At 41.6% G+C, this 25,480-nt stretch overlaps 1 protein-coding gene across 1 annotated transcript in view; it reads left to right on the top strand.

The window, feature by feature from the left end:
• LOC120313438 overlaps positions 1-25,003 on the top strand; it is a 40,435-nt gene extending 15,432 nt beyond the window's left edge. The window contains 15 exon segments of the mRNA XM_039355352.1: positions 1,735-2,328; positions 2,580-2,675; positions 3,395-3,625; positions 5,263-5,285; positions 6,455-6,631; positions 7,661-7,673; positions 9,554-9,598; positions 13,420-13,851; positions 17,168-17,263; positions 18,893-19,123; positions 19,391-19,413; positions 21,284-21,402; positions 23,032-23,064; positions 24,374-24,854; positions 24,856-25,003. Of these exon segments, the coding sequence (XP_039211286.1) occupies positions 1,735-2,328; positions 2,580-2,675; positions 3,395-3,625; positions 5,263-5,285; positions 6,455-6,631; positions 7,661-7,673; positions 9,554-9,598; positions 13,420-13,851; positions 17,168-17,263; positions 18,893-19,123; positions 19,391-19,413; positions 21,284-21,402; positions 23,032-23,064; positions 24,374-24,854; positions 24,856-25,003 (2,742 nt within the window).
• The last annotated feature ends 477 nt before the right edge of the window (positions 25,004-25,480 follow it).

Here is a 25,480-nt window from a genome sequence, read left to right as displayed (position 1 = left end):
ACCCGTACCATCCCTAAATACAGTTATATGCTCCATTTCCTACATTCTGTAAACGAGGCTGGAGGATTATACAAAAGACTTCCACGGAAACAATCCTCTTCAGGGCATCGGGGTGGGGAAGACAAAGGTAACGTCTGTACTAGACTTGTCTAATTTACAGAGAATTTTGCGAAGCTTGGACAGTGACTTGAAGCGTGTTTCCGTCTCTGTGGAAAGATGTTTTTAGGAAAAGGGAATATTTGTGAAGCGTCTTCGGATCAGTAGCGGCTTGCAAGCGTTCGCAAAAATTACTCAGCATCTTTCAACCCATAGCGATCACGTCTCTTTTTTAATTTCTTCTGTAGCTCAGAAATGGGGCTCTACCCGCCAAGATGCCAGCTGATAACTTTCCTTTAATGCAGAATCCGGGGCGCTATCCGAATAGGCGGGATTTTACAAAACGAAAGCAGCAGAAGGCCAGGATCCCATGAAACGCCGGTCTAAAGGCTCCCTGGCCAATCACTATTATGGAATGAAAGGAAACGAAAGATTCCATTGGATGCAGCGCCACCTATCTTGACCAATTACAATTGCTGAAACACCTAGCGAGGGAAAAAAAAAAAGAAACTGGTGAACGGGGCGGAGCTCTTTTCCTATTGGAAGAAAAGAGGACAAAATAATTGGCAGCTGGTTCTCCTTGACATCCTTACAGAATCCCCGAGACAGAAGCGTGTGGAAACTGGTGAGCGCGGCCGTTCGGGAATTGTAGTTCCGTGGTTTTATCAAGACGTGGAGAATCCTCTCTTACAACTCCTTGGAGATGCTAAACGCGGCGGCGCTCTAGTTGTTTTTTTAAAAGAGTTGCCTAGCAGTTGGTTGTGTGTGCCCTCGGTGTAGTTTTTTTTGGGGATAAGTCTTTAGTAGGATGGTATCTAGAAGTACTAGTATTTGTATGACCTTTTATGCAAAACTAGATTATGCTCCAACCATCTTCCATAACTGGGTATGCTCCAATTTTGTTTTACTAGAGTCCCCATTATCCCTGGCCAGCACAGGTGGGGGACATTTTTCTGTCGTCTCTCTGTCTACCCTATTTTCATTCAGGAGTTCAGTGCAGTTTACAGACTACTTTCCCTTATCTTTATTCTTCACAACCATCTTGTTAGGTAGGTTGGGCTAGAGACCAATTGGCCCCATACCCCTCAGTTAGGTAAACACTGGTCTCAGTGAAGAATATTTGTAGCTCAGGGTTGAAATGAGGTGCTCTGAGCTTGCTTGTTTCTTGCAGACATTTCATTACCCTAATTAGGTAATTCAGCAGTGCTAGTAAGGGGTGCTGTTTGCTGTGGGTTTATATTCTGAGGTTTTGCCTGTTTGTGTCTGTGAACACTGGTCTCTTTAGTGCCAGTGTGATATCTTAACCACTATACTGCATTTTGAAGCATATATTTACACTCTAGATGGCATACATTTTTCTGCTTGGTTCTGACACTAGCAATGTAGGAAGCTAAGGCATATTCTTTCCTCCCCTCCCCCCTTTTTCCCTGAAATTAAGGAGAAGCTTCCTAACAGTGAGGACAATTAAGCAGTGGAAGTTGTGGGTACTTCATCACTGGAAGTTTTTAAGAGACTAGACAGTCACTTATCTGAAATGGCATAGGTTCTCCTGCTTGAGCAGGGGGTTGGACTAGAAGACTTCCAAGGTCCCTTCTATTGTGATTGACTGATAGATAGATACTTAGGAGATTTTGGAAGGAGGGCGCCGAAGATGGAACTCGCTCTCCCCCACCCCATTGCTATTTTCTTTCTTCTTTTTCCTCATCCAGCTTGCTTTCTGGTGGAACTGCTGCAGCTGTGCTTGCTAAAACTGCCCAGGCTCTTGTGGGAACAAAGACCTCACACTCAACTTTGCTTGTTGTGATTTCAGACAGCATGGCTATTGGGAACATTAGGATGAAGCTACAGTCAGAAATAACTTGCTTTGTGTGTTTGGAGTATCTTATAGAACCTGTGACTCTTGACTGCGGGCACAACTTCTGCCATGCCTGCATTGTGAAGTCCTGGGGGCAGATTTCTGATGAGACTGCTTGCCCTCGGTGTAAAGTAGCAGTTCCTCGGTTGAATTTTAAGCCAAATGGGCAGCTGGCTAACGTCGTCCACTTAATCAGGCAGCTGAGTGATCAGGCAAAGCAGATGGCAAGAACAAGCAAAACCTGTAAGGGACATGAAACGGCAACCTTGTCTTTCTGCAAAGATGATCTTGTCCCCGTCTGCTTACTTTGTGATGGATCCCAGAAGCACCAGACTCACGATGTTATCTCTGTGGCACAAGCTGCTGAAGAGTACAAGGTAGGGCGCTCGCGTGGGGTTGAAAAATATATGTTGGTTTCATAATAATATAATTAACAGATGATGGGGTGGCCAAAGAGGGCAGAATCTCCTGAGAATCTTCAGGAGGTTGAGTATAAAATTTGGATATGGAATAAGAAACAAAGAAAGCATTTAGAAAGAATGCCCATACTGCTTTACAACTCATCAGCCAGCTGTCTACTTGGATGCTACTTCTTGTATTTGCTTCCATTTGTTTGTTTCTCTTTCAGGATAAATTTTTAAGCTGTATTGAGAGTCTAAGGAAGGAGAAAAAAGTGATTATGGAGCATCTCTCAGATACAGAAAAACAAAGTCAAGATCTGATTGTAGGTATTGCTACTACTGAGAAACTGAATAATCATGATATCCTATTTCCAATACTGTAGAAAGATATGTATGTAGCTCAGGATTGAACCGTGGAGTCCTTTGTGTTCTCTGAGATTGGTTGTTTGCTTGCAGACATTTTATACTTTACTAGGTAACATCAACAGTTCCAGAAAACTATGTTACTGATGTTAGTTGGGCAATAAAACGTCTGCAAACCAACAACTGAGTTCATAGAACATCAAGGCCTCCATGATATTCTTTTTATAACTGTTTTTATAACAGCAATAGCTCTCTCACTATATTGACTGGAATGAATAGAACTGCAAATCATTGAACCCAGGTCTAATTATTAAATATAAGAATCGAGAATATGCTGTTTCAGTCTCATCTTTAATGGTAAAAGCAGACTATTCCCAATCTAGTAGTTCCTTGTACTGTGACCTTTAATATGGGGTCGCGATGGGTCAGACATGACTTCGCAATTAACAACCACAAGCTAAAATAAAAGTAAGTGGGTTTTGATTCCTCAGTATCCTGTGTGATCAAATTAGCATGTTAAATGGACGCAGGAGCTGAATGTTATCAAACTGGACTGTCTGGTTAGAACATTGTATGAGTCCAGCCCAATGATGGTTCTTCTGCTGGAGGTGTCATCCATGATTCCTAAGAATTAATAGATATGCTCTCTTCCCCTTCCAAATTTTCCTTTTTACTGCAGCAACTAGTAGAAGCAGAGAGACAGAAAGTGAGAGAAGGGTTTAATCATCTACATCAGCTTGTAGCAGAACAAAGCTGCCTGTGGCTTACTAAAACTGAAGAGGTAAAGATGGAGATCATGTTGAAAACAAATGAACAGACGGCTGTAATTTCCAAGGAACTGTTTGTTCTTGATGACATCATCCGGGATTTAGTTGAGAAACGTGATCAGCCAGTGTTGGAATTCCTGGAGGTAAGAAATTTAGGTCAATAGTAGATGGAGCTCTGGGACTCATTTTTCATCCTGCTTTTGTTCCCTTGATTGTGGAGTGAAAGAGATGCTAGTTAAATGTTGTTGCTGTTGTTACTGGGCTGGGAGAAGTGGCTTTCATGCTAGAATATGTCAACATTGAAAGACCTTGCTTAAAAAAAGAAATTTTGGGTATGGGGGCTCATTCATTCAGGCATCTTGGTAAGCACATCCAGAATTTTAAGAATTTGTTTTGTGTACTTTTACAAAATGGTAGCCCAAGTGAGATGAGTGCACAAGAAAGGCAGGATATGAAGCAAAGATACCAACAAAGATACTATATACAGAGTCTTCAGCCAGCATGTTTAGCATACCTTCATTGTTTTGTAGCTAGAGTCTTCACTTTAGGTAGAGTCTTACTCTCTAAACGAGAGACCTAAGTCTAGTCTTTTGCACCTGTGAATAAGATCTGGACAGTTGCTTCCAGTGTTAAATTAGTAATAAACTAGATGGGCCAATGGCTTGATTCATTTTTCCAAGAAGCATTGATAAGAAACATGTCTGAAAGAGAAGACTCTATGCAGACCTGTACAATCAATTGCATGTCCAGGGAAGGTGCTAAAAAGCAAGAAAACATATTGTAACCAGATGTTTATTCTATACCTAGGAATCATTTTTAGTTCTATATTTAGTCCACTGAAAAAGTTTAAAAACATTCCTAACATTAAATTGTTTGGGTACTTACGACCACAATTGAGCCCAAAATTTCTGTTGCTAAGCAAGACAGTTAAGTGAATTTTGCCCCATTTTATGACCTTTCTTGTTAAGTGAATCACTGCAGTTTATAACATGGTTATTAAATTAATCTGGCTTCCCCATTGACTTTGCTTGTCAGAAGGTTGTAAAAGGTGATCACATGTCCCTGGGACACTGCAGTTGTGATAAATGTCAGTTGCCAAGTCACTAGATTTTGATCACATGACCACAAGGATGCTGCAATGGTCATAAGGGCGAAAAATGGTCATAAGTCACTTTTTCTGTGCCATTGTAACTTTTAATGGTCACTAAATGAATTGTTGTAAGTCAAGGACTACCTGTATTACTTTCTTAATCACTTAAATATTCAGGTTTCAGTGTGATTTACAATGTTAGTCTGCAGGTACAGGACAGAATCACTGAGTCCTTTCTCTAGTTCCCAGTCACTATAACCCAATTTGCAGAATATGTTTAGCCTATTTTTCCCCAATAGTGTTTTATTTTACTTTTTAAAATTTGAATATTGTCTTTCAAAATCTGGTTTCTCCAAAAATGCACTGAGTTTTCCTAGTCTATATGTGTGATGGGTTTCAGTGTATTACTGCCCAAACTTTAAAGGATGCCTTTAGAATCTAGATGGGGAATCTGGGCATTGCTGAATAAAATATATTGCTGAACAGCAGTCCTAGTTGTATGCTTAATGGTGAGAGATACTGGTTGCTCTAGCCCAGCGGTTCTCAACCTATGGGTCGCAACCCCATTTGGGGTTGAACGACCATTTTACGGGGGTCGCCAAACAACGCGATCCGCCATTTTTCCCCCTTCTTTAGAAGGATTTTGGACGGGGCAAGTATTGAGTGTTTATTCTTTTTTTTAAATTTTAGGATGCCCAAACCATCTTGGACCGGTAAGTTGATACCTTCTTGAAATGGCCAGGTTAATATTTATTTTGTATGTGGATAGGTAAGTAGAAACGTAGATAGACAGACAACTAGACAGACAGACACAGATAGCTATGTATTGAAAGCTGCCTGGTCTTCTGATATACAAAAAATGACCTACTTCATTTTAATATACCAATTCGCCTAAATGGAATTATAAGCAATTGTAACCAATTTGCTTGCCTTGGAGATGGGGATGAAAATGATATGGAGTTAAATGTCTTGGCTGAAACAGAGGATATGTTATTTTCAAAGAAAAGCATGCATCAGAATTGGATAGGAGCCTTGATACATGTATGTGTTTCACTTTGACAGCGGACAACTAAATTTCATTGTTGATGTGTGCCATTGTGCCCACAGTAAAAAAAATGACAATAAAGATTATCTTATCTACATATCACTTGGTACAGAACATATTTTATAGGCATAAATCTTGGTACAGAACATATTTTATAGGCATAGAAAGGATTAATTAAACCAGACTGAATATTAGTGCTTTAAATCTCCATGTTTACATGAATAATTGTGCTCAATTAACATTTGCAAAGACAGCAATACCATAGTTACAAGTGGAATAGACACTTGTATTTTCTGTCTTATTTTGGTCCATTTTTGCATATGACTGTGATGGATATTGAAAGTTGGAATGGCACTTGGTTTCCTAAAACTTGTAGCCACTTTTTTTCTGGTTCCTGCATCCTATTATTGAATTTTTGGTTCCCAACTGATTCTTACAGTATTTCATTTTTATCACATGTAGGAAAAAAAGTCAGGTTGACTCATCCTGATTTATCAGGTCTTGTAAGATGCCACTTTTCATGAAGGCCCATATGTACCTATGAAAGTCCACCAGAATTTAGGATTACAAGATCTGGATCTGGGAATAATTGTATTTGACCGCAGTATGGTTTTCCTAGTTGTGGCTTCTTTTCCTGCTTCATTTCTTCTATACATCAAGGAAATGTATAGAGAGAAACACATTTCTCTTCTGTCTCTTTGGAGAAATTTCTGGATCAGACATACTAAAATAAAGTCTGTCATCTAAGTCTAGCTCTAGTTTGTCCCTCACTTTTTAAGAAAGCTTCTGGGAATTACTGACTGGAAGGACAATTGACTACTGTCTATTTCTCCGCAGGTATCAGAAGAAGAAGAAATTTGAGAATCCAACGGACTTTCCACCAGAGACTAAACATGAAATCTGGGGACTGCAGGACTTCAGTGCTTTTCTGCCTGGTGCTGTGAAGCAATTTGAGGGTAACGGAAAGGCTTTGTCATACTTTAACTCGATGCCACAATTGGAAAGTCAACCATAGTTTACAAAATACTCCCTAGGCTATTGTCCAATTTGTATCTTTCCTCATTAAGAATAGTCTCAAAACAGTCCATTTCCTCTTGTTTGGGGATGAGACTTTCTATGGGAGGGGGAGGACCCTATGTTGAGGGAAGAGCATAGAGCAGCGGTTCTCAACCTATGGGTTGCGACACCATTTGGGGTTGATCGCCCATTTTTCGGGGGTCGCCAAAGGCCGCGATCCGCCATTTTTCGCGGCGCCGTGCATGCGTGCCGCGCATGGGGGCGGCACCGTGCACGCGTGCCGCGCATGGGGGTGGTGCTGTGCATGCGCACCGTGCATGGGGTGTGCCGTGCACGCGCGCCACTCATGGGGGGCTGCCGCGCATGCGCGTCGTGCATGGGGGGGCTGCCGCGCATGTGCGTCGCGCATGGGGGCGGCGCCGTGCACGCGCACGACGCATGGGGTCGTCACGTGTGCGCGCTGCGCATGGGGGACGTCACGCGTGCGCGCCGCGCATGGGGCGGCCCCACGCATGCGTGCCGCGCATGGGGGCCGCCCTCATGCGCGCGGCACCGCGCATGTGCAGAACGTTTGTGTGACGGGGGTCGCCGTCACACAAACGTTGAGAAGCACTGGCATAGAGCCTCTCCCACTGGTCCCATTCTGGATAATTCATTTACTTTTTTGGTCCTTTGATGGAGGGAAACTTGTGCTTGTTGGGGAAGGAGAAAGTAAGCTAATAATGTTATCTAGTTTGGGTAGTGAAACATCTGCAAGAAAACAACCAAGCCCAGAAAGTACCAAGGACCTCTCATTTTAACCCTGAGCTTCAAATATTCTCCTTTATTGAAAAAAAGCCTGCTAATTGACTAAAACATGCCTCACGTAAAGCAACCAAATCACTATGAAGATGTGACATAAATTCATTAAGCATGCAAACAACTATAGTATATGCTGAGCTTCCAGTATATTAGCCATTTGCTGAGCAGCCCTGATCAAAAGCAGAACATACCTTATGCACCTTTGGCTCCCTTTATGTTTGTCAGTTACAACATGGCAGCAAATGTTTTTCATTCATTAGGTTTGATAGTTTTTTTCTGGGTGACCTCATTACTTATCCCGTCCTATTAGGTCAGCATGGCAGCTATATTATCTTTGAGATATGATCAGCAAATATAAACAATGTGGTTTATTGGGCCACTGGGCCCTGTCTGATTCTTCAATGAGTTGCCGTTCGAGATCAATTCAGCTTTTTGTGAATGTTTTGTTAACAAGGACACTTTAAGCTGTTGCGGGAGGGGCAATCTGATAGGGTTGGTAGTGAATGTAGCTCACATATATCGAGCGGGGGAGTTCCTTTTAGTATCACACTGGTGTGGCCAGTGTGAGATAGTGAAGATCCTGGACTCAAAACAGAAGGTCCCTGAGTGTTTTGGGTCAATGTCGCTTTTTCACTATCTGCCCAACTTATTGTGAGGGGTAATTTTATGGCAAAACAACAGAGGAAGTATATACGGTGTTGCCTTAGGATACAAATCTAAAAAATACATTTTTTTCTTCTTCCTTTCCAAGAAATTCTTGCATCTGGATATCAACTGAAGAAACAAAATGGTAAATATCTGGGGTCTGTAGACATCAAATGGACCATAAGGTGGCAGTGCCCATATTTCTTGTAGGCAGTTGAGGCTATTTTAACACACTTTTAGAAAGTGACATTATGTTTTTTTAAACCATTTCTGACAAGTGGCGGTCCAGCATCTTCTTGAAAACCTCCAGTGACGAAGCACTGAATGAAGGTGCTGACTGCTACTGAAAGTTTAAATTCTTTTTTTTCCCCTCAAGAAGAGGATAAGGGGAAGGATTTATTGAAAAGGGAGTGGCCAGAAAAAGACCATTATCTGTAAGTGGAGAGTGAGGGAAAAACCCGAATCCAATTTTGGGGTGGTAAAGCTTTTAAAAAAGGATTCCCAGCAGGGAAAGGAATACAACAGGAGTCAATGCATAACTGCTGAGTTATGGGTTATGTGTGGTCCAGGTTTATTCTGCTGATGTCCTATTAAAATCTTATTTGATTTCACTATACTGCTCATTGAGGGTTACTTACAGAGAAGACCCTGAAGGATTTGCCCCGAAGGATTACAAATCTCACAAAATACTGAAGTTTGCTCTGGGAGAAGGAAACCTTATTGCATTAAAATACAGCCAACCAATCTTCTAAAAAAACTATCTTGTGTCAGCCCTTGAACATTTGTGGATTCACTTGGTTGGGAAAAGAGCAGAAGTGCGAGAAAGCTAAGAGTGGAGATAGGGAGTATGAGTTAGACTAGGGAGTAAAGAATGAGATCTAATACATGTGCCTTGAGTTCAGCTCCTAGTTATGGTAAGACACATCCAAATTGTTTTCTTGCCAACACTGTAAAAATACTTTGCCATTGCTTTCCTCCAGGATGCGTTGTTGACTTCACATAGTCTACAACCCTGAGATTTTCTTGTGATCTAGTACTTTGACCCCGTTTAATTTTGCCACAAATTGCTGTTTTGAGAAGCAACGCCTGAATTTCCAAATCTAGGCCCTTCCATGCCTGCTGTTGGGCTTAACTCTCTCTCCCCCCTTATTTTTACAGAAGATACTACTCTGGAGCCAGACCCAACTCAGGTGAAACGCCCGAGACTAGGGAAGACCTGTCAAGATCCATGAAAGATTTTGAAGGCAGACGACTCCTGACTAGTCACAGTGGGATGCCTGCAATGTAGATTTTAAAGAACTTCAGTGAAAGGACAAGGCCTTGAAATTTTCAGCTGGGAAAATCAAGGAAATCCAACTGTTTCAACTCTTAGGGAAATCTTTTAAATCTATTCACCTTCTTCAGATCTTCATTTTCTAGAGAGGCCTTTTATTTCTCCTCCTGATTTCCACTTCTTTTTCACTTTTCTTCAAGGCTACACAGCCTCTGATCATCCTTCAGAACACCTGTGTGGAGGAGGTAAAGTTATGATGGCTGCCATGACTGTATAATTGAAAGCCCACCCTTTTTTTATGTGCGTGCTGTTTTTGACCCATGTAAAAAAGCATAGGACTTTGATCCCATGGTTGTGGCCACCATCTTGACTTTTTGACATCCCTTGCAGATGCTCCTGTTTTCATTTCAACTTCCTTTTCTAAGTAAGATTAGTCATGGATATGTTGTAGCTAAGTGTGGCCTGAGGTTGGATTTGGGTATCTGTTAATTGTTCCTTAACGGGATCCCTTATAAATGAAGAGTTTCTTAAATGATTCCTTGTTAAAGGAAGTCATTCTGACATGAGAAAAGAGATAAAGTCACTTTCAGTCAACTCTGGTGAAAAATGGGACCTACTTGTTCTTTTAAATTGTTTTAATTTGTCCTGAGTATTCTTTCCCAAAAAGCTGTTTGATTCTTGTTTTGCAGTGTTATGGGACACACTTTTTCTTTTAAGTTGTGTTAATTTGTCCTGAATATCCCTTCTCAAAAAGCTGCTTTATTCTTGTTTTACAGTGTTATGGGATACACTTTTTTTTTAAGTTGTGTTAATTTGTCCTGAATATTCCTTCCCAAAAAGCTGCTTGATTCTTGTTTTACAGTGTTATAGGACACACTTTTTCTTTTAAGTTGTGTTAATTTGTCCTGAATATTCCTTCCCAAAAGCTGCTTGATTCTTGTTTTACAGTGTTGTTTTTAGTACGGTTTAAATGCATTTTTTAACTAAAAATAAAATAATCATTATATGCAATCTAGTACATCCTTGTAATGAATTGCAGATAAGGTATAATCATTGATGTCTTCTAAATCAGGGGTCCCCACCAGGCTGTGGACTGGTACCGGGCCGCGGCATGCCAGCAACCAGGATGCACAAACAAGCAAAGCCCCATCCGTGGGATGCAGGCAGCACACAAAACCACACACCTTCTGTTCCATGGAAAAACCTCTCTCCACACAACCAGTCCCTGTTGCCCAAAAGATTGGGGACCTCTGTTCTAAATCCACTCTCTGGGAATCACTGTTTTAACAACCAGACATTTCAATACTACTCTGATATGAAGCATTAATTATTTGGAGGCATAAAGATATCTTAAAATAAGGTCTTTTAGTCCAATCATTCTCATACTATCCTGAAAAAAATGGCTGTTCTGTCTTTGAGATCCCCAAAGCTGATTCTCAGCTTATCTTTGTATACTTTTTTCCAGGGCTGATGGGCACACTTTAAAATCTACTATATACCCATTTTCATTTTCTCAGAGGACGTCTGTGTCCAAAGACACCATTAGAAATAGATGATGGCAGAGGTTGTTGCATTTGATAGTTTGTTTTTGTTAAAAACTTAACATAAGAGAGAAGAGACTGGGCTGATAAATCTTAACCATCGTTTGGCAGGGACCTTGATGGGTTTGTTTGCTGGATGAAAGGATGCCTGGTAGACAAAGAATAAAAAGAAAATCTTACGGAGAATCCTCCTGCCTCTGCTCAGCCAGGACGTTACACCGTGATCTATCAATGCCAGGAAAAAGAAGCCTTTTGTGATATTCACTGGAGCTATATGCCGAAAGGACAAGCAGAGGTGCTAATGGAAACCGCCTTGATAATTGAAAACAACAACAAAAAGGACCCACCCATTTTTCGCTCCGTTATCGCATTAAGAAAATTTCCACCTGCGGCATTTGCACGCCCCCAATCGCTCGTCGACGCCTCCTCCTCCTCCTCCTGCGCAAGAAGCCCCGCCCACTTTCCTGAGTCGAAGTTCTCAAAACGAAGGGTAGCCTTGCGAAAAGAAAGGCGAAACGCCATTGGACATTGCTATCGCCCATCTTGCCCAATCAGGATTGGGCAACTCTCCCCCCCCTACGAAAAGAAAGACCAGACACCATTGGACAGTGCTGTCGCCCATCTGGCCCAATCAGGATGAGCAACACTTCCCCCCCCCTCTCTCAAGGGCCGGCGACAGATTAAAAACAGCCGCGGCGCAGAGGCTCTCGGGAGTTCTAATTGAATAGGGGCGGGACTGGGCGCCTCGCCTGTAAAAGGCAGGCTGAGCGGCGTTTCGCGGGACTTTCAGTTTTACTGGGTGGGAGGTTCTTATTGCTTGAGACCCAGTTTGTTAAGTTTGCCTCTTGAGAACTCGAGGCGACACTTTCCTTTCACTGGACTTGCTCCGGGCTTTGCGGGGTAAGTCCTCTCTTGTTCTGCTTTGGGGGCATGATAGTTCTCTAAATAGGCTGATAGTTTAACTGTAGATACACACCTGCCCCCAAAGATGCTTGCCCTGATTTAGCGGTGTGTAGGATATAGGCACTGAAAATCACTTGACCAGCCAGGTGCTCCCAATATGCTGGACTGCGAATTTTATCTCTCTTCCCCCCCCCCCCCAAGCAGGGAAATATTTCAACAAATGATGGAAATTCCTTAGAAATTAGTACAGTAGATAGAACCGTCACCCCCAATTTTGCTATTAATGGCATTGTGTTAACTAAATATAACAAAATAAACCAAGCAGTTTCAGTGCGTCTGGACTGCTAAAATGTAAAGGATTTGAAGCTATTTCTATCTTGAAATGCTTGCCCTTCTTCTCTAGGTGAGAATTGTCTCCCTCCTGCATAACACAGTATCAGACTCACTCTCTTTTGTATACCTTTTCGGAAAGTAAGCTTGAGGTCCTACATAATGCTAGATTTTGGTGAGTCTAATCTATTAAATAAAAGCACTGTTGATATTGCCTAGTTACCTCGTTACCCAAATGAAACATCTGCAAGAAAACAACCAAGCTCACAGAGACCAAGGGCCTCTCATTACAATCCTGAGCTGCAAATATTTTTCTGTATTGTTATTGGTGGAATTTGTGTCAAGATGTAACCATGATTTAAACATCATAGTGTCTGGGTTACTCAAATTGTTTAAGCCCATTTCAAACAAACCATATGAACCTCAGCCTGGAAAACATACTAACCCTAAATGTCTGTGGAGATTCTCAGTCATCCAGGTCATGGTTGTCCCAAAGGTGCTTTTTCCAAAAGATCTTTCTTGGGTTTTTTCTTTGAAAACTTTTCACTTTTCATCCAAGAAGCTTCTTGGATTTTAATACCAGCTTCTCATCCAAAAAGCTTCTTGGTTGAGAAGTGAAACATTTTCAAAGAAAAAAAACCAAGAAAGTCCAGTTGCCTTTTGGAAAAAAACACGTTGGGACACTAGCCTGAAACATACGATGTATGGATGAGTTCACTCATCTTATTTAAGCAAAATGTGAGTTGCTTTTTTTTGGTTTAAATTTTGTGTGAACACATCACTATAATATATTAAATTAAGCCAAATTAAGTTGTGGCTTAGCATGATACATGAAGCTGACCAATAATTTTAATATTTGTTTTCAATTAAAACATTTTTCAATATCTTATAAGAAGTTTCCTACATTTGCACAATGTTTTTTTTTAATCTCAAAATGCAGAGTGTGCTGGTTGTGCATCAATGCAATCTGCTTTCATATTTAATTTTTTATATAAACTCGTATACATATTTGCTGGATTCAAACATTTTAATCTGTTAGGTTAGCTGGATACGTTACTAGCTGAGATCACCCAATATATGAAACCAAACAAACCATATTTAACATTTAATGTATTGACCAAGGAATTTCCCCCCCCCACAAACACCTCATATGGTTCAGATAGAAAACTGTAGCCAACAAAAAGGCTTGTATTAAAATATAGTAGTTATTAAAAGATATATATTTTTATTTTCTTTCCTCTCAGATTGCAGCCTTAAAGCAGTGAAAGAAAAGTTACTTCAGGGGTCTGTAGAAATCAAAAGGAAATTTAAACAAATCTCGTCCAATGGAGGATGACAACTCCCATGTCTTGGAAGCAAACTGTTCTATTTGTAGGCGATATTGTAATCAACCCGTAATTCTTGATTGTGGGCACATTTTCTGCCAAGATTGCATTATGAAGTGCTGGAAAGAATCTCCAACAGAACTTGCCTGTCCTCAGTGCAAGCATATAATTGCTCAGGAGGACGTCAGCCAAAACCAGCAACTGGACAATGTGGTCAGATTACTCAAACAACTAAGATATTGGGCAGAACAAGAGACCAAATCTTGTCAGCAACATCATGAGAATTTGGAGCTGTTCTGTAAGAATGACCAGGACTTTGTCTGTTCACTTTGTCATGGATCTGAGGAACACCAGGCTCACACGGTCATTCCTGTGGAAACAGCTGCTCTGGAGTTCAAGGTCGGGATTTTCCATTTATATTAGGATGTATGTGCTTTTCTACTGTTACCCAACTGGATCTTGATATCCCACACAGGGAAACTTACATGCCCCTTTCAGAAAATAATTACAGGTAGTCCTTGACTTACGACCACAATAACCATCACAAAAAAGGTTGTAAAAGTGGGTCAGTCATCTGGATGACCTGCTTTATGATCATCATGAATAATGACCATAATAGAGTCAGTCCATTATGGTCATCATTCATGATGGTCATAAAGCAGGTCATCCAGATAACTGACCCCCTTTTACAACCTTTTTTGTGATGGTTGTTAAGTGACTGCTGGGATCATTAAGCAAACCGATTGTTCGCCATAAGCTGGTTTTTCCAAAAATCAGAAGTAAATGGTGGCTTTCAGCAAAAGGGTCGTAAAGTGTCACTTGACTGCAGGATGCTACGAACAGCGGTAAATGCAGAGATGTGTGTGTGTGTGTGTCAGTTGGACATTGCAATTTCAGAATTGGATCATAATTACTCCTAAGAGGCTCATTGTAACTCCGGTGGCTACTGTATGTCTAACAAAATGGATTTGGTTTAACCACTACCGTATATGACGGCGTATTAGGCGACCTGGCGTATAAGACGACCCCCATCTTTATCGCCGAGCCACATTCCTAGAACGTCGTCTTATATGCCGGAAACTACCAGTATTTCCGGCTCTAAGACGACTCGGCGTATAGGACGACCCCCGTCTTTGGCGCCGAGTTTAGCGCTTCTGGAAGTTGTCTTACACGCCGGCATATACGGTATTACAGATGATAGCTAAGGTATTCTTTTACAGGTAAAAATGGAAATACTTCACTAAATGAGTATGTCTGGGTTCAGTTTTGATGTTAGTTCTTGTTTTCCAATGTATTATTTTGGATAGTTTCTGTATAAATAACATAGTTTTGCAGGGTGTAATAGACATATTGCCAGTTATAGCAAGAGAGAGAAAGAAAAAAACTCTCTAGTCAAGACTTTGGGCAACTACATCAACAAATCCCAGGTTTCTTGGCAAGATTTTCTAAAGTAATTTGTCTTTGTCTCCTCTTTCCTGGGGCTGAGAGTGGGCGACTGGCCAAAGGTCACCCAGTCTGTGGCAGGACTAAAACTCACAGACCGATTTCTAGCAATAACATTTGATTTGGGGGATGAATGGATATTTTTTATTCTGTGCTGTAATGTTCTCTTTTGTAGCTACAGATAGTTCTAATAGTTTAAAGACCATTGTTTAAAGACCATTCATTCAGCGACATTTGAAATTATGATGCTGAACAAGGGAGATAATAATAATAATAATAATAATAATAATAATAATAATAATAATAAAGTTGGAAGGGACCTTGGAGGTCATCTAGTCCAACCCCCTGCTCAGGCAACAAACCCTAAACCAGGGCTTTTCAACCAGTGGTATGGGTACCACCTGTGGTACATTGGCACCTGGCAGGTGGTACGCGATCATCCTAGAAAAGTGGTAGCGGGGGAGGGGAATGAGCGCCGCTGGGTGGGCAGGCAGGTGTCTTGCTCAGTTGTGCCTTGGGGGGCACTTTTTTCAGTGCTATTGTAACTTCGAACAGTCACTAAGTGACTGCAAGGTTGGTAAAATGAGGACCCAAATTGTTGGCCATATGCTGTCCCTGTAAATCACTTAGAGAGGGCTGTAAAGCACTTTGAAGCGGTATATAAGTCTAAGTGCTATTGCTATCCTAAGTTGGTGTAGTCATGTGACATTGAGCTTGACGATCAGGTTGATTGCATAGCAATCAAGTTCCTGATCCCAATTACCATTGGTAAGCGAGGATTACCTATACAGGTAGTTCTTAACTTACAACTACAATTGAGCTCAAAATTTATGGTGCTAAGTGAGTCATTTGTTAAGTGAATTTTGTCTCGTTTTATGACCTTGCCACAGTTGTTAAGTGAATCACGGCAATTAAGCTAGTGACACAGTTGTTAAGTATATCTGACTTCCTCATTGACTTTGTTTGTCAGAAGGTCACAACTGATGATCACACGATCCCAGGACACTGCAGCCCTCATATTTATGAGTCAGTTGCCAAGCATGGGATGCCACAAAGGTTGTAAGTGTGAAAAATAGTCATAAGTCACTTTTTTTACTGCTGTTGTAACTTTGAATGATCATTAAATGAACTGTTGTAAGTCGAGAACTACCTGTATTCTATTGCATTGAGGCAACATATTGGGATTGAATTATTTAACTTTAATTCAGTATGATAGACTGGAATGTTCAATGTCTTTGGTGGCTTGGTTATAGTTATGCTTCTGGGAAAAATGAAAAAATTGTCAGTTTGGGGTAAAAGCCTCAAACCAGTGCAGTAGCGGCAGAAGTTTTGTGTGACGGCTGGAGAATAAGAAAAATCAAAATAGATTAGTATCTTTTCTGAGTAACACATTTTATTAAAAAAGCATAAGCATTTGGAAACTACAGCTTCATCAAATGCATGGAATGTTTAAGCTGATGTAAGATTTAAATTGGGGTGAGGTGGAGGATTAGATTTAGGAAAGTCAGAGTAATTAGGCAGGTGCAGATTACATATAAGGCAGGTTATGATTATTCATCAGTTAACAGTTGCAATGTGTGTTTGTTGCAAGTCCATGGATTATAAAACACCCATCTGGATAGAGTGATGATTGCTTGGGGAAAGAGATAGCAGATATTATTACAGGTTCTTGACTTATAGCCACAAATGGGATTGGAATTTCAAATGTAAGTTGTGATGGTTGTAAATTGAGGCATCCAAGTGATTGGACCTAAGCAAATCATGCAGTTGTAAGTCTGAATTATGTGGTTGTGAACCATGCATTTGTGTCGGAACAGCAACAAAAAATGTTGCAAATTGCTATCCAGTAAGCACAGGATGCTGCAACTGGTTATAAATGTGAGCCAGCTGCCAAGTGCCCAAAATGCAATCATGGAGTATGTGTGACACTTTACAATGGCCAGAAATGTTTTATGGGTTGTAAACCACCCTTTCCAAGGCCGTTGTAACTCTGAACAGTGGTTAAAATGACTTGTAAGTCAAGGACTATCTGTAAAAGATTTTCCCAGACTGACTTCAACTGATCAGACAATTTTATGGACACAGAAAACGAGTACTAACTTCCTGTCTCATAGGTGCTTTTTTCCCCAAAAGGCACCTGGACTTTATTTTTAAAAGCAAAGAAAGTCCAGTTGCCTTTTGGGAATATAAGCACCTTTGGGACCACTATGACCTGGATGACTGAGAATCTCCATAGACGTTTACTAACTTCCTGATTTTCCCTCCCTTTCAGAATTTATTTCTCAGTTGCCTGAATGTTCTGAAGAAGGAAAGAGATGAGATTTTGAAACTTCAGTCAAACATGGACTATGAATGCCAAACTCTGCTTGTAGGTGGCCGTTTTAACTGGGAATGATAATAGTGCCTTTGAGTCAGTCTTTATCTCTGGTAAATACAAGCTCAGGTCCATGGTCTATGCCAGACATGTCAAACACAAGGCCCGAGGACTGGATGCGGCCTGCGAAGTGGTTTCATGTGGCCCGCGAAGCCATCCTGGAAACAGTGAGGGAACGGCCCCCGCTGCCTTGGCCCTAGCCCAGTCTGGCGGGAGCCAATATACAATTTTCTGGTGGCCATCTATGCTGAAATGCATTCAGTCTTAGCTCCACAAGGCCGTCCAGAAACAGCGAGGAACCAGCCCCTGCTGCATTGGCCCCACTCCCTGGGTGCATGCTGGGGAGGTGTCACCCTTTGTAAAGAATGAAGAAATGCATCACGCCTTGGCGCTTGCCCTGGTCCCACCCCCTTCTTCCAGAGACCCTCAGATCTGTCCCACTCCTGCCCAGGCTCCCACAGGCACCCTTGATGCGAACGAAGTAGAGCTGGCCATGCCCATCCAGTAGGCCACACCCACTCCATTCACGCCCACCTAGTAGTACCCACCCTGGCCACACCCCCCCCCCGACGGCAACCGCAATGCTGATGCGGCCCTCAATGAAATTGAGTTTGACATTCCTGGTCTATGCAGTTTTCTTGTCAAGTTTTCTTAAGGCTGAGAGAGAGGGACTGGCCCAAAGTCCTCCAGCTGGCTTGGTGCCTAAGACAAGACTTAGAACTCTGCCTCCTGGTATTCTAGTCTGGTGCTTTTAATCACTACATCAAATTAGCTCTAAACTGGGAAATGAGTGGCTCTGATTAAGCCATGGTATTCCCTATGACACTATGGAAGTGAAAGTCGGACTTTGAAGAAGCAGATCAGAAAAAAATATTGACACTTTGAACTTTTCTGTTGGAGAAGACTCCTGACAGTACTGTGGATAGCCAAGAAAACAAACCAACAGATCATTGCACAAATCAATTCAGAATTCTCACTCAACGCACAAAGGACCAGAGTCAAATTATTCTTTTTTGGACATCTTATGCAAAGACCTAGCTCTCTGGGAAAGGCTGTAATGCTAGGAAAGGTGGAAGTTGTCAAGTTTGAAAAACATTGGTTTAGAGCAGGCATGTCAAACTTGCGATGTCATGTGACGTCACGCAACGTATCGGGACAGTTTTGCCATTGCCGGCAATGGGGTGGGTGCGGCTTTTGTGTGATGCATCTGGGCCACGGGCTGGCAATTTGACACCCTTGGTTTAGAGTAATATATGAACCAGATAATGTGTCTGGAGTCATACCTTGCAATAAACTTTGTTTTGCTTAATCGGGGCTATTAAACCACAGATAGCTGGCTTTGCATAGCCCTTAAAATAAAATTTTAATATGGATTAGTATGATGTAGAATCCAGCTGCAATTTTCAGTAGGGCATTGATTTAAGAATGCAGGAAAAGCATTCAGTTGCCACTGTCAAACCTTGGCTTGACAATATTTTAGTCAAGTTATCTGCTCTGTATGTAACAATTTCAGCAAAGTTTATTAAGAAATTTAACATGAAGTGTTTTGACTGTTCAAATATTGCTTCTTTAAGTTAAAGGTGATTGGGACAGATTGTCTGTCTCTTCTTTGGTTTGTTATAGGAGCAGCTAGAAAGAAACAAAGAAACCGTGAAAACTGATTTTGAAGAGCTGCACCAATTTCTTGAGGAACAAGAGGATTTTCTGCTGACTAGAATGGAGGACGTGGAAGATAACATTGCACAGAAGAGAGAGGAGCATATTGATCAGATCGCAAGGGAGCTCTGCTCCCTGGAAACCATCATCTGGGAAATGCAGGAGAAATGCCAGCAACCAATAAATGAACTCCTACAGGTAAGACAATAGGGTAGAAATGGGCAAGAATTCTTGCATCTATCCTTAGGCAGTGTTCCTTGCAGAAAGAGTGGGCGTAAACACAAAATTTATGGAGTGTGAGAGATTTGCATTGGTTTCTCTAGTTCACTCTCTCTGCCTCCATTTTGTCCAATTCTTATTTAATGTTTCTGAAGTTCAGAGACACACTATGAATATCCAGGATGTCAAAATGGATACCATTGAATGGCACTGAGATTCCTCTTTTTTTCTTTCCATCCATTCTAGGATACTGGAAGCACCTTGACGAAGTAAGTGACCTACACTAGAAATTGATCTTCTGTAGGAAAAGAATGACTTGGTCTTGCTTGGGGCCAAGTGGGTCAGTGCAAAAGTGAACCAGGAGGATTGTAAAATTGCCTATTCATTGAGGGTTTATGCTGAAAGTCTGTTGAGGTAATTCTTCAACTTGATCCTAAACTGCATATTGTAGAAAGTAGATTAGGATCTACCGTTGGATCATAGTAAATCATATTCTTACCTCTTAGTGGTCCAACAATGGCGACACCTTAAAAAATTCATCTTTTTATGTGAAAGGATTCAGTAGTTTGATTTTGTAACTGATTACATATCCCAGACTGAATGGATGCTTAGAAGACATCCATGGTGAGTCCCTAAAGATTATTTATTTATTTATTTATTTATTTATTTATTTATTTATTTATGAGACTTATATACCGCTTTAAGTGCAAGCACTCTCTAGATTAGAGAGATTAGATTAGATTGTTAACAAAGTGGCAGAATATCTGACTTGGGCGCAGAAGGTCACAGCTTCCGTTTCTGGGTAAGTCTGGGGAAGTCTCTGCCTTGAAACCTGGAGAATGACTGCTAGCAATCTTAAATCTTAAAACAATCTTAGTTTATGTATCGTCGAAATTGCATATATATCTTGCCATCTTTCAAGAACAGTATTTCCTTCTGAGACTACTCACCTTCTTGGGTGGAGATGGTCCCTTTCACGCAAGTAATGCAATCATAGCAGTTACTGAAGTGACATCTTACACTAAATTGTTGCTTTGACTATGTATATTAAGTGAATCCAGCCATTGTGGTTTGGATAAATGTAATTTATATACTAGCTCTATTTACAGTTACATTAATAGAATTGCAAGTCTCAAAGTACCGTAAATGCCGGCATATAAGACGACTTCCGCGAGCGCTGAAATCGGCGCCAAAGACAGGGGTCGTCTTATACGCTGAGTCGTCTTATACGCTGAGTCGTCTTATACGCCGGAAATACTGGTAGTTTCCGGCGTATAAGACGACGTTCTAGGAATGCGGCCCGGCTATAAACTGGGGTCGTCTTATACGCCGGGTCGCCTAATACGGCGGCATATACGGTACATCTCTTCCTCCTCACCTTTACAGCACAAGGAACTATGGAGGGTCTCTTGTAAGATGTTTGCCACATCCCCACTCCTTCTGCTGCCTGTCTGACCCTTGTCCATTCTGTGACTCTTCCACCTGTTTTTCAAAATCATCCTCACATATTACATGTATGAATCAACTAACCGATTATGACTTAATCAATAAACTGATGACATCATGGCTTGTCCTATGTGAATCTAAACGGGATACAGTAGTTATACTGAGATGGACTAATGCAGAGTTCCCCAACATTTTGGGCACCAGGGACCGGTTCCGTGGAGAGACATTTTTCTGCAGACCGGAGGGGACATGGTTTTGTGTGCTGCCTGCATCCCACGGATGGGGCTTTGCTTGTTCGTGCAGACTGGTTGCTGGCATGCCGTGGCCCAGTACTGGTCCACGGATGAGGATTGGGGACCCCTGGACTAATGGATTTATTTAGTTATGAGACAGTTTCCTATGTTTCTCTCTATCAGGCAATTACATGACTCAAATTTGTCCCACAGCACTCATTGGTTTAGTTCACACTATCCTAGCTATAATGTGGTTGTTTATTTTTGGCTTCGTAAATGATGTGATCCTAGGTGATTATTTGCTAAGTTGGTGAATTTTACGTAAGCAAATCTTGGCAACATGTGCCGTGTGAATTAGTCACGCTCTCTAAAATGCTATTGTTCCTCATTTTCCCTTATGTGATTATCCCCGTGCATTCTGAATTTCATGGTTTGGTAAGTGGCTTTTATGTTTCTCCAGGTTCTTGACAAAAGACATTTTTGATAGCCCTGTGATGTTTCCACTGGCGCTAAGATGGGAATTCTGGGACCTGTGCGATTTAAGTGCTATTTTGAAGAATGCCATGAGGCAGTTTCAAGGTTGGAAATATGAATCGGAGGACAGTGCTCCAATTCTTTCTTTGTTCAATATTAATTGCTCTAAAAAGATCACAGAACAGAGTATCTAAAATCAGCCTCAGTGAACATTGAGGAGTCATGAATTACAGTTGTCATAAAAAAATCAAACCCATCTTTGCTATAGTCATAGACCAGAATACTCAAGACACTAGTTGTTAAAATGAAAAATATGCAGCAACCACAGTATGTTCTGATAATTAGCATAAACATCCTGACACTCACTTCAAAGTTCATTTTTGTAGTTGGGGACTACAGATATACAATTGATTTGGCAACTAAAAAGGAATCTTAGAATTTCTATCTGCTGAAAACTCATAGATAGTTTGTTTGAATGGTCTGGATATTTTAAAAAGAGACTGAATTAAAATAAGTCAGAAATCAAGAGTGAAATTGACAGTACTGAGTACAGTGGTACCTTGGTACGTATAATTAATTGGTTCCGGGAGACGTGATGAGCAGCAAAAATGATGAGTACCAAACAATTTTTTCCAATAAGGAATAATATAGTGAGTCACAAGGCAGCCGACACCCATTATAGTAAAATCAAATTTATATTTGACAGAAGATACTCTCTTGCATTCTAGAAATCATTGATGGAAATGTTACACATCCAAACACATACTGGTACATAAAAATAATAAAATCATATAATTTACAGATGAGGGTTCTCTTTAGAAACCAAGTATCATAATTTAATTAAGCAAAACACTGCTGTTGGTTCTCAACCTGGTTAAATTTTAAAGTTTAAGAAGTTTAACAAGTTTTTAAAAAATTAAGTTCCCATCATTCCTACTTCAATATTTCAATGTATGTGTTGGCCCAAAGTTGGATATTTTTAAGTCCCAACAACCAGCCTAATCTGTGATGAAGTATTTGTTATTTTTCTGTGACAAAAGGGGCAGTGGGTAGGGCTGCTTTACAGGTAGTCCTCGACTAACAACTACAATTGAGCTTCCACTGCTAAGCAAGAGAGTTGCTAAGTGAGTTTGGCCTATTTTATGATCTTTTTGGTCATATTTGTTAAGTGAATCATTGCAGATGTTAAGTTAGTAAACACGTTTCTCAAGTGAATCTTCCCCATTGATTTTGCTTGTCAGAAAGTCACAAAAAGTGATGGCATGACCTTGGGATGCTGCAAAAATTATAAATACATGCCAGTTGCTAAGCATCCAAATTTTGATCACATGATCATTGGGATGCTGCAATAGTCGTAAGTGTTAAAAATGATCATAAGTCATTTTTTTTGCAGTGCTATTGTAACATCAAATGGCCACTAAATGAATGGATGTAAGTCAAGGACTATCTGTATGCAACTAATTAGAAGGGTTCTAAACTTTTGAAATTTGCTGCCAAGTTATATTAATGTTATAGAATGAAAAAATACTAGTCATATTAATGGTAGGTAATGTAAGTTAAATTTAAATTGAATCACATTTGGTTTTGCCCTGATCTCAGCCATTTCTGTGTTGGCTCCCAACTGTTATTGAAATATAGCCTACAACAACCCTTTAAAAAGCCAACTCCAGCCATCAGCTCACAAAACTTGTCCTCATCTGTGGCAGTGTTCATTCTTACTTTTTTCTCCACCAGATGCAATGGACTCTGGATATCCGCTGTGCAAAGGTATGTTTCCGGGGCCAAGAAAGGGTCACATTCATAAGCCTGATTAGGTTTTGGGCAGTGGGGCTCCATAAGTATGTTGTTAGTCAAGTCAAGATGTTAGCCATAATGGTGGGAACAAAGCTCCACCTTTTTATGTCAACTGTTGACATCTAATTTTGTTTCTATAACTAGGCATCTTTGTGGTCCCTCCTAACTCTATAATCTTACGATGCAAACATGAGTTCTTCATGAGAATTTGGAAAGGGCTGTAAAAAGTGCCACATCTGCTTATAGCAGACATGTCAAACACAAGGCCCGGGGGCCGGATGTGGCCCACGGAGTGGTTTCATGTGGCCCACGAAGCCATCCTGGAAACAGTGAGGGAACAGCCCCTGCTGCCTTTGCCCTGGCCCTGGCCCAGGCCGGCCGGGAGCCAAAGTACAATTTTGTGGTGGCCATCTATGCTGAAACGCATTCAGTCTTAGCTCCACAAGGCCGTCTGGAAATGGCTTGGTGCTGCAGGTGCTCGAGGGCCAGGCTGGGCGTTTGACCTCTGCTGCCCAGGGCTCCGGGCAGCCCGCGCCACCATCCAGCCCCACCTGCATGGCCTGAGAGGAACAGTGAGGCTCCTACCAGTGGACCATGCCTTGGCACTTGCCCCGGTCCCACCCCCTTCTGCCAGAGACCCTCAGATCTGTCCCACTCCTGCCCAGGCCCCCACAGGCCCCCTTGACACAAATGATGTAGAGCTGGCCATGCCCACCCAGTAGGCCACACCCACTCCATCCATGCCCACCCAGTAGACTGCACTCACCCTGGCCACACCCACCTGGCCCCCCCAAGGGCAACCACAATGCTGATGCGGCCCTCAATGAAATTGAATTTGACACCCCTGGCTTATAGGATAGACTAGAGCTGGAAGGCACCTTGGAGGTCTTCTAGTCCACCCCGCCGCCCGAGCAGGAGAACCAATACCATTTCAGACAAGTGACTGTCTAGTCTCTTAAAGACCTCCAGTGATGGAGTGCCCACAATTTCTAAAGGCAAAGCTGTTAGGGGGGGATGTAAAAGATGTGTAAACTACAATGTAAGTACAATGATTCATTTAACAACTGTGGCAAGAAAGGTAATAAAATAGGGCAAAACTCATTTAACAAATATCTCGCATAGCAATATAAATTTTGGGCTCAGTAATGGTCATAGGTCAAGGGTTACCTGTATTCCAGAGTCATATTCTGTTTATTAATATGTGTAGGCTCAGGAGATGAGTTTTGATCACCTCTGGTATTCTGCTCATGCTTGCTTTTCTCTTCCCCCCCCCCCCTTGTAGCCCAAGTGACTTTGGATCCAGACACAGCTCATCCCAAACTCATTCTGTCTGAGAATCGGAAAAGCATGATCCTGGGAAACTGGCCTAGACTTCGTTCCCATTGTTCTAAAAGATTTGATCAGTGTCTTTTCGTGCTGGGAAAGGAGAAATTCAAGACAGGCAGGTGTTACTGGGAAGTCACTGTAGGCAATGAGGACGGCTGGGGCCTGGGAGTTGCCAGGGCCTCTGTGAAGCGCAAAGGCATTGTCTCCCTAGATCCTGCAGAAGGAATCTGGGCAATGGCGAAGTGGGGAGACCACTGTACAGTTCTCCACCCTTCTCATTTGCCCGCTCTGCCTATGAACTGGGATCTCCAGAGGATCCGAGTATCTCTGAATTATATTGGAGGTCGGCTGTCCTTTTTTGATGCAGATAGAGGGATTCTGTTGTTTGCCTTCTCGGAGGCTTCATTTTCTGGAGAACCACTTCACCCTTTCTTTTGGCTTCAGGGAAAAGCTCAACTCATTCTCTGTTATTAAAATGGTTCGACCTTGTACGCCATACACTTCCCAGCACCATCACCTTCATAATTTTCAATCCAGATTTTCCTTCTACCTCATTTCCATATCATCCCAATGTCCCAGCTGTTGAGGATTGGAAAGGCCTAATGTTTAAGAGGGCTTGATTATTAAAGCAGCCATCCTCGGTCTGGTATGTTGGAGAAGAACATCTGGAATTCTCAACATTGATATCTAATCCACCCAGAAGATACCTAGTTGTGGATGGATGATGTAATGGTGCTCCTCACTAAGTGAGAACCTTCTTTTCAAAATTTCTAAGAGAGGGTGATCCTTAACTTGGGTTTTGTCAGGGATTAGTAATGTTTGAACAGTTGGGAGCCACAATTCATGTCTCCCAACCTTTTAAAGGGCTGCAGGAGCCATTCTGGTGGGCTGTGAATTAACCACAATGGATATTGCCAATATTTCCTTCTGTTTTGGTAAGTTTAAAGCTTGGGAAGGGAGTAGGAAGCCTCTAGAGGCAAACCACGTTTATTTCCATTTGCAACTATCCAAAACCTAAAAGGTAAGAAACCTCCCAGGAAAATCCAGCCATTTTGGACAGGGG

Source organism: Crotalus tigris, unplaced genomic scaffold (assembly GCF_016545835.1).
Source record: "Crotalus tigris isolate CLP2741 ecotype Arizona unplaced genomic scaffold, ASM1654583v1 scf7180000018682.9941245338:1185362, whole genome shotgun sequence".
In the NCBI taxonomy this organism is placed as follows: Eukaryota; Metazoa; Chordata; class Lepidosauria; order Squamata; family Viperidae; genus Crotalus; species Crotalus tigris.
This window is presented reverse-complemented; position numbering and strand designations above follow the sequence as displayed.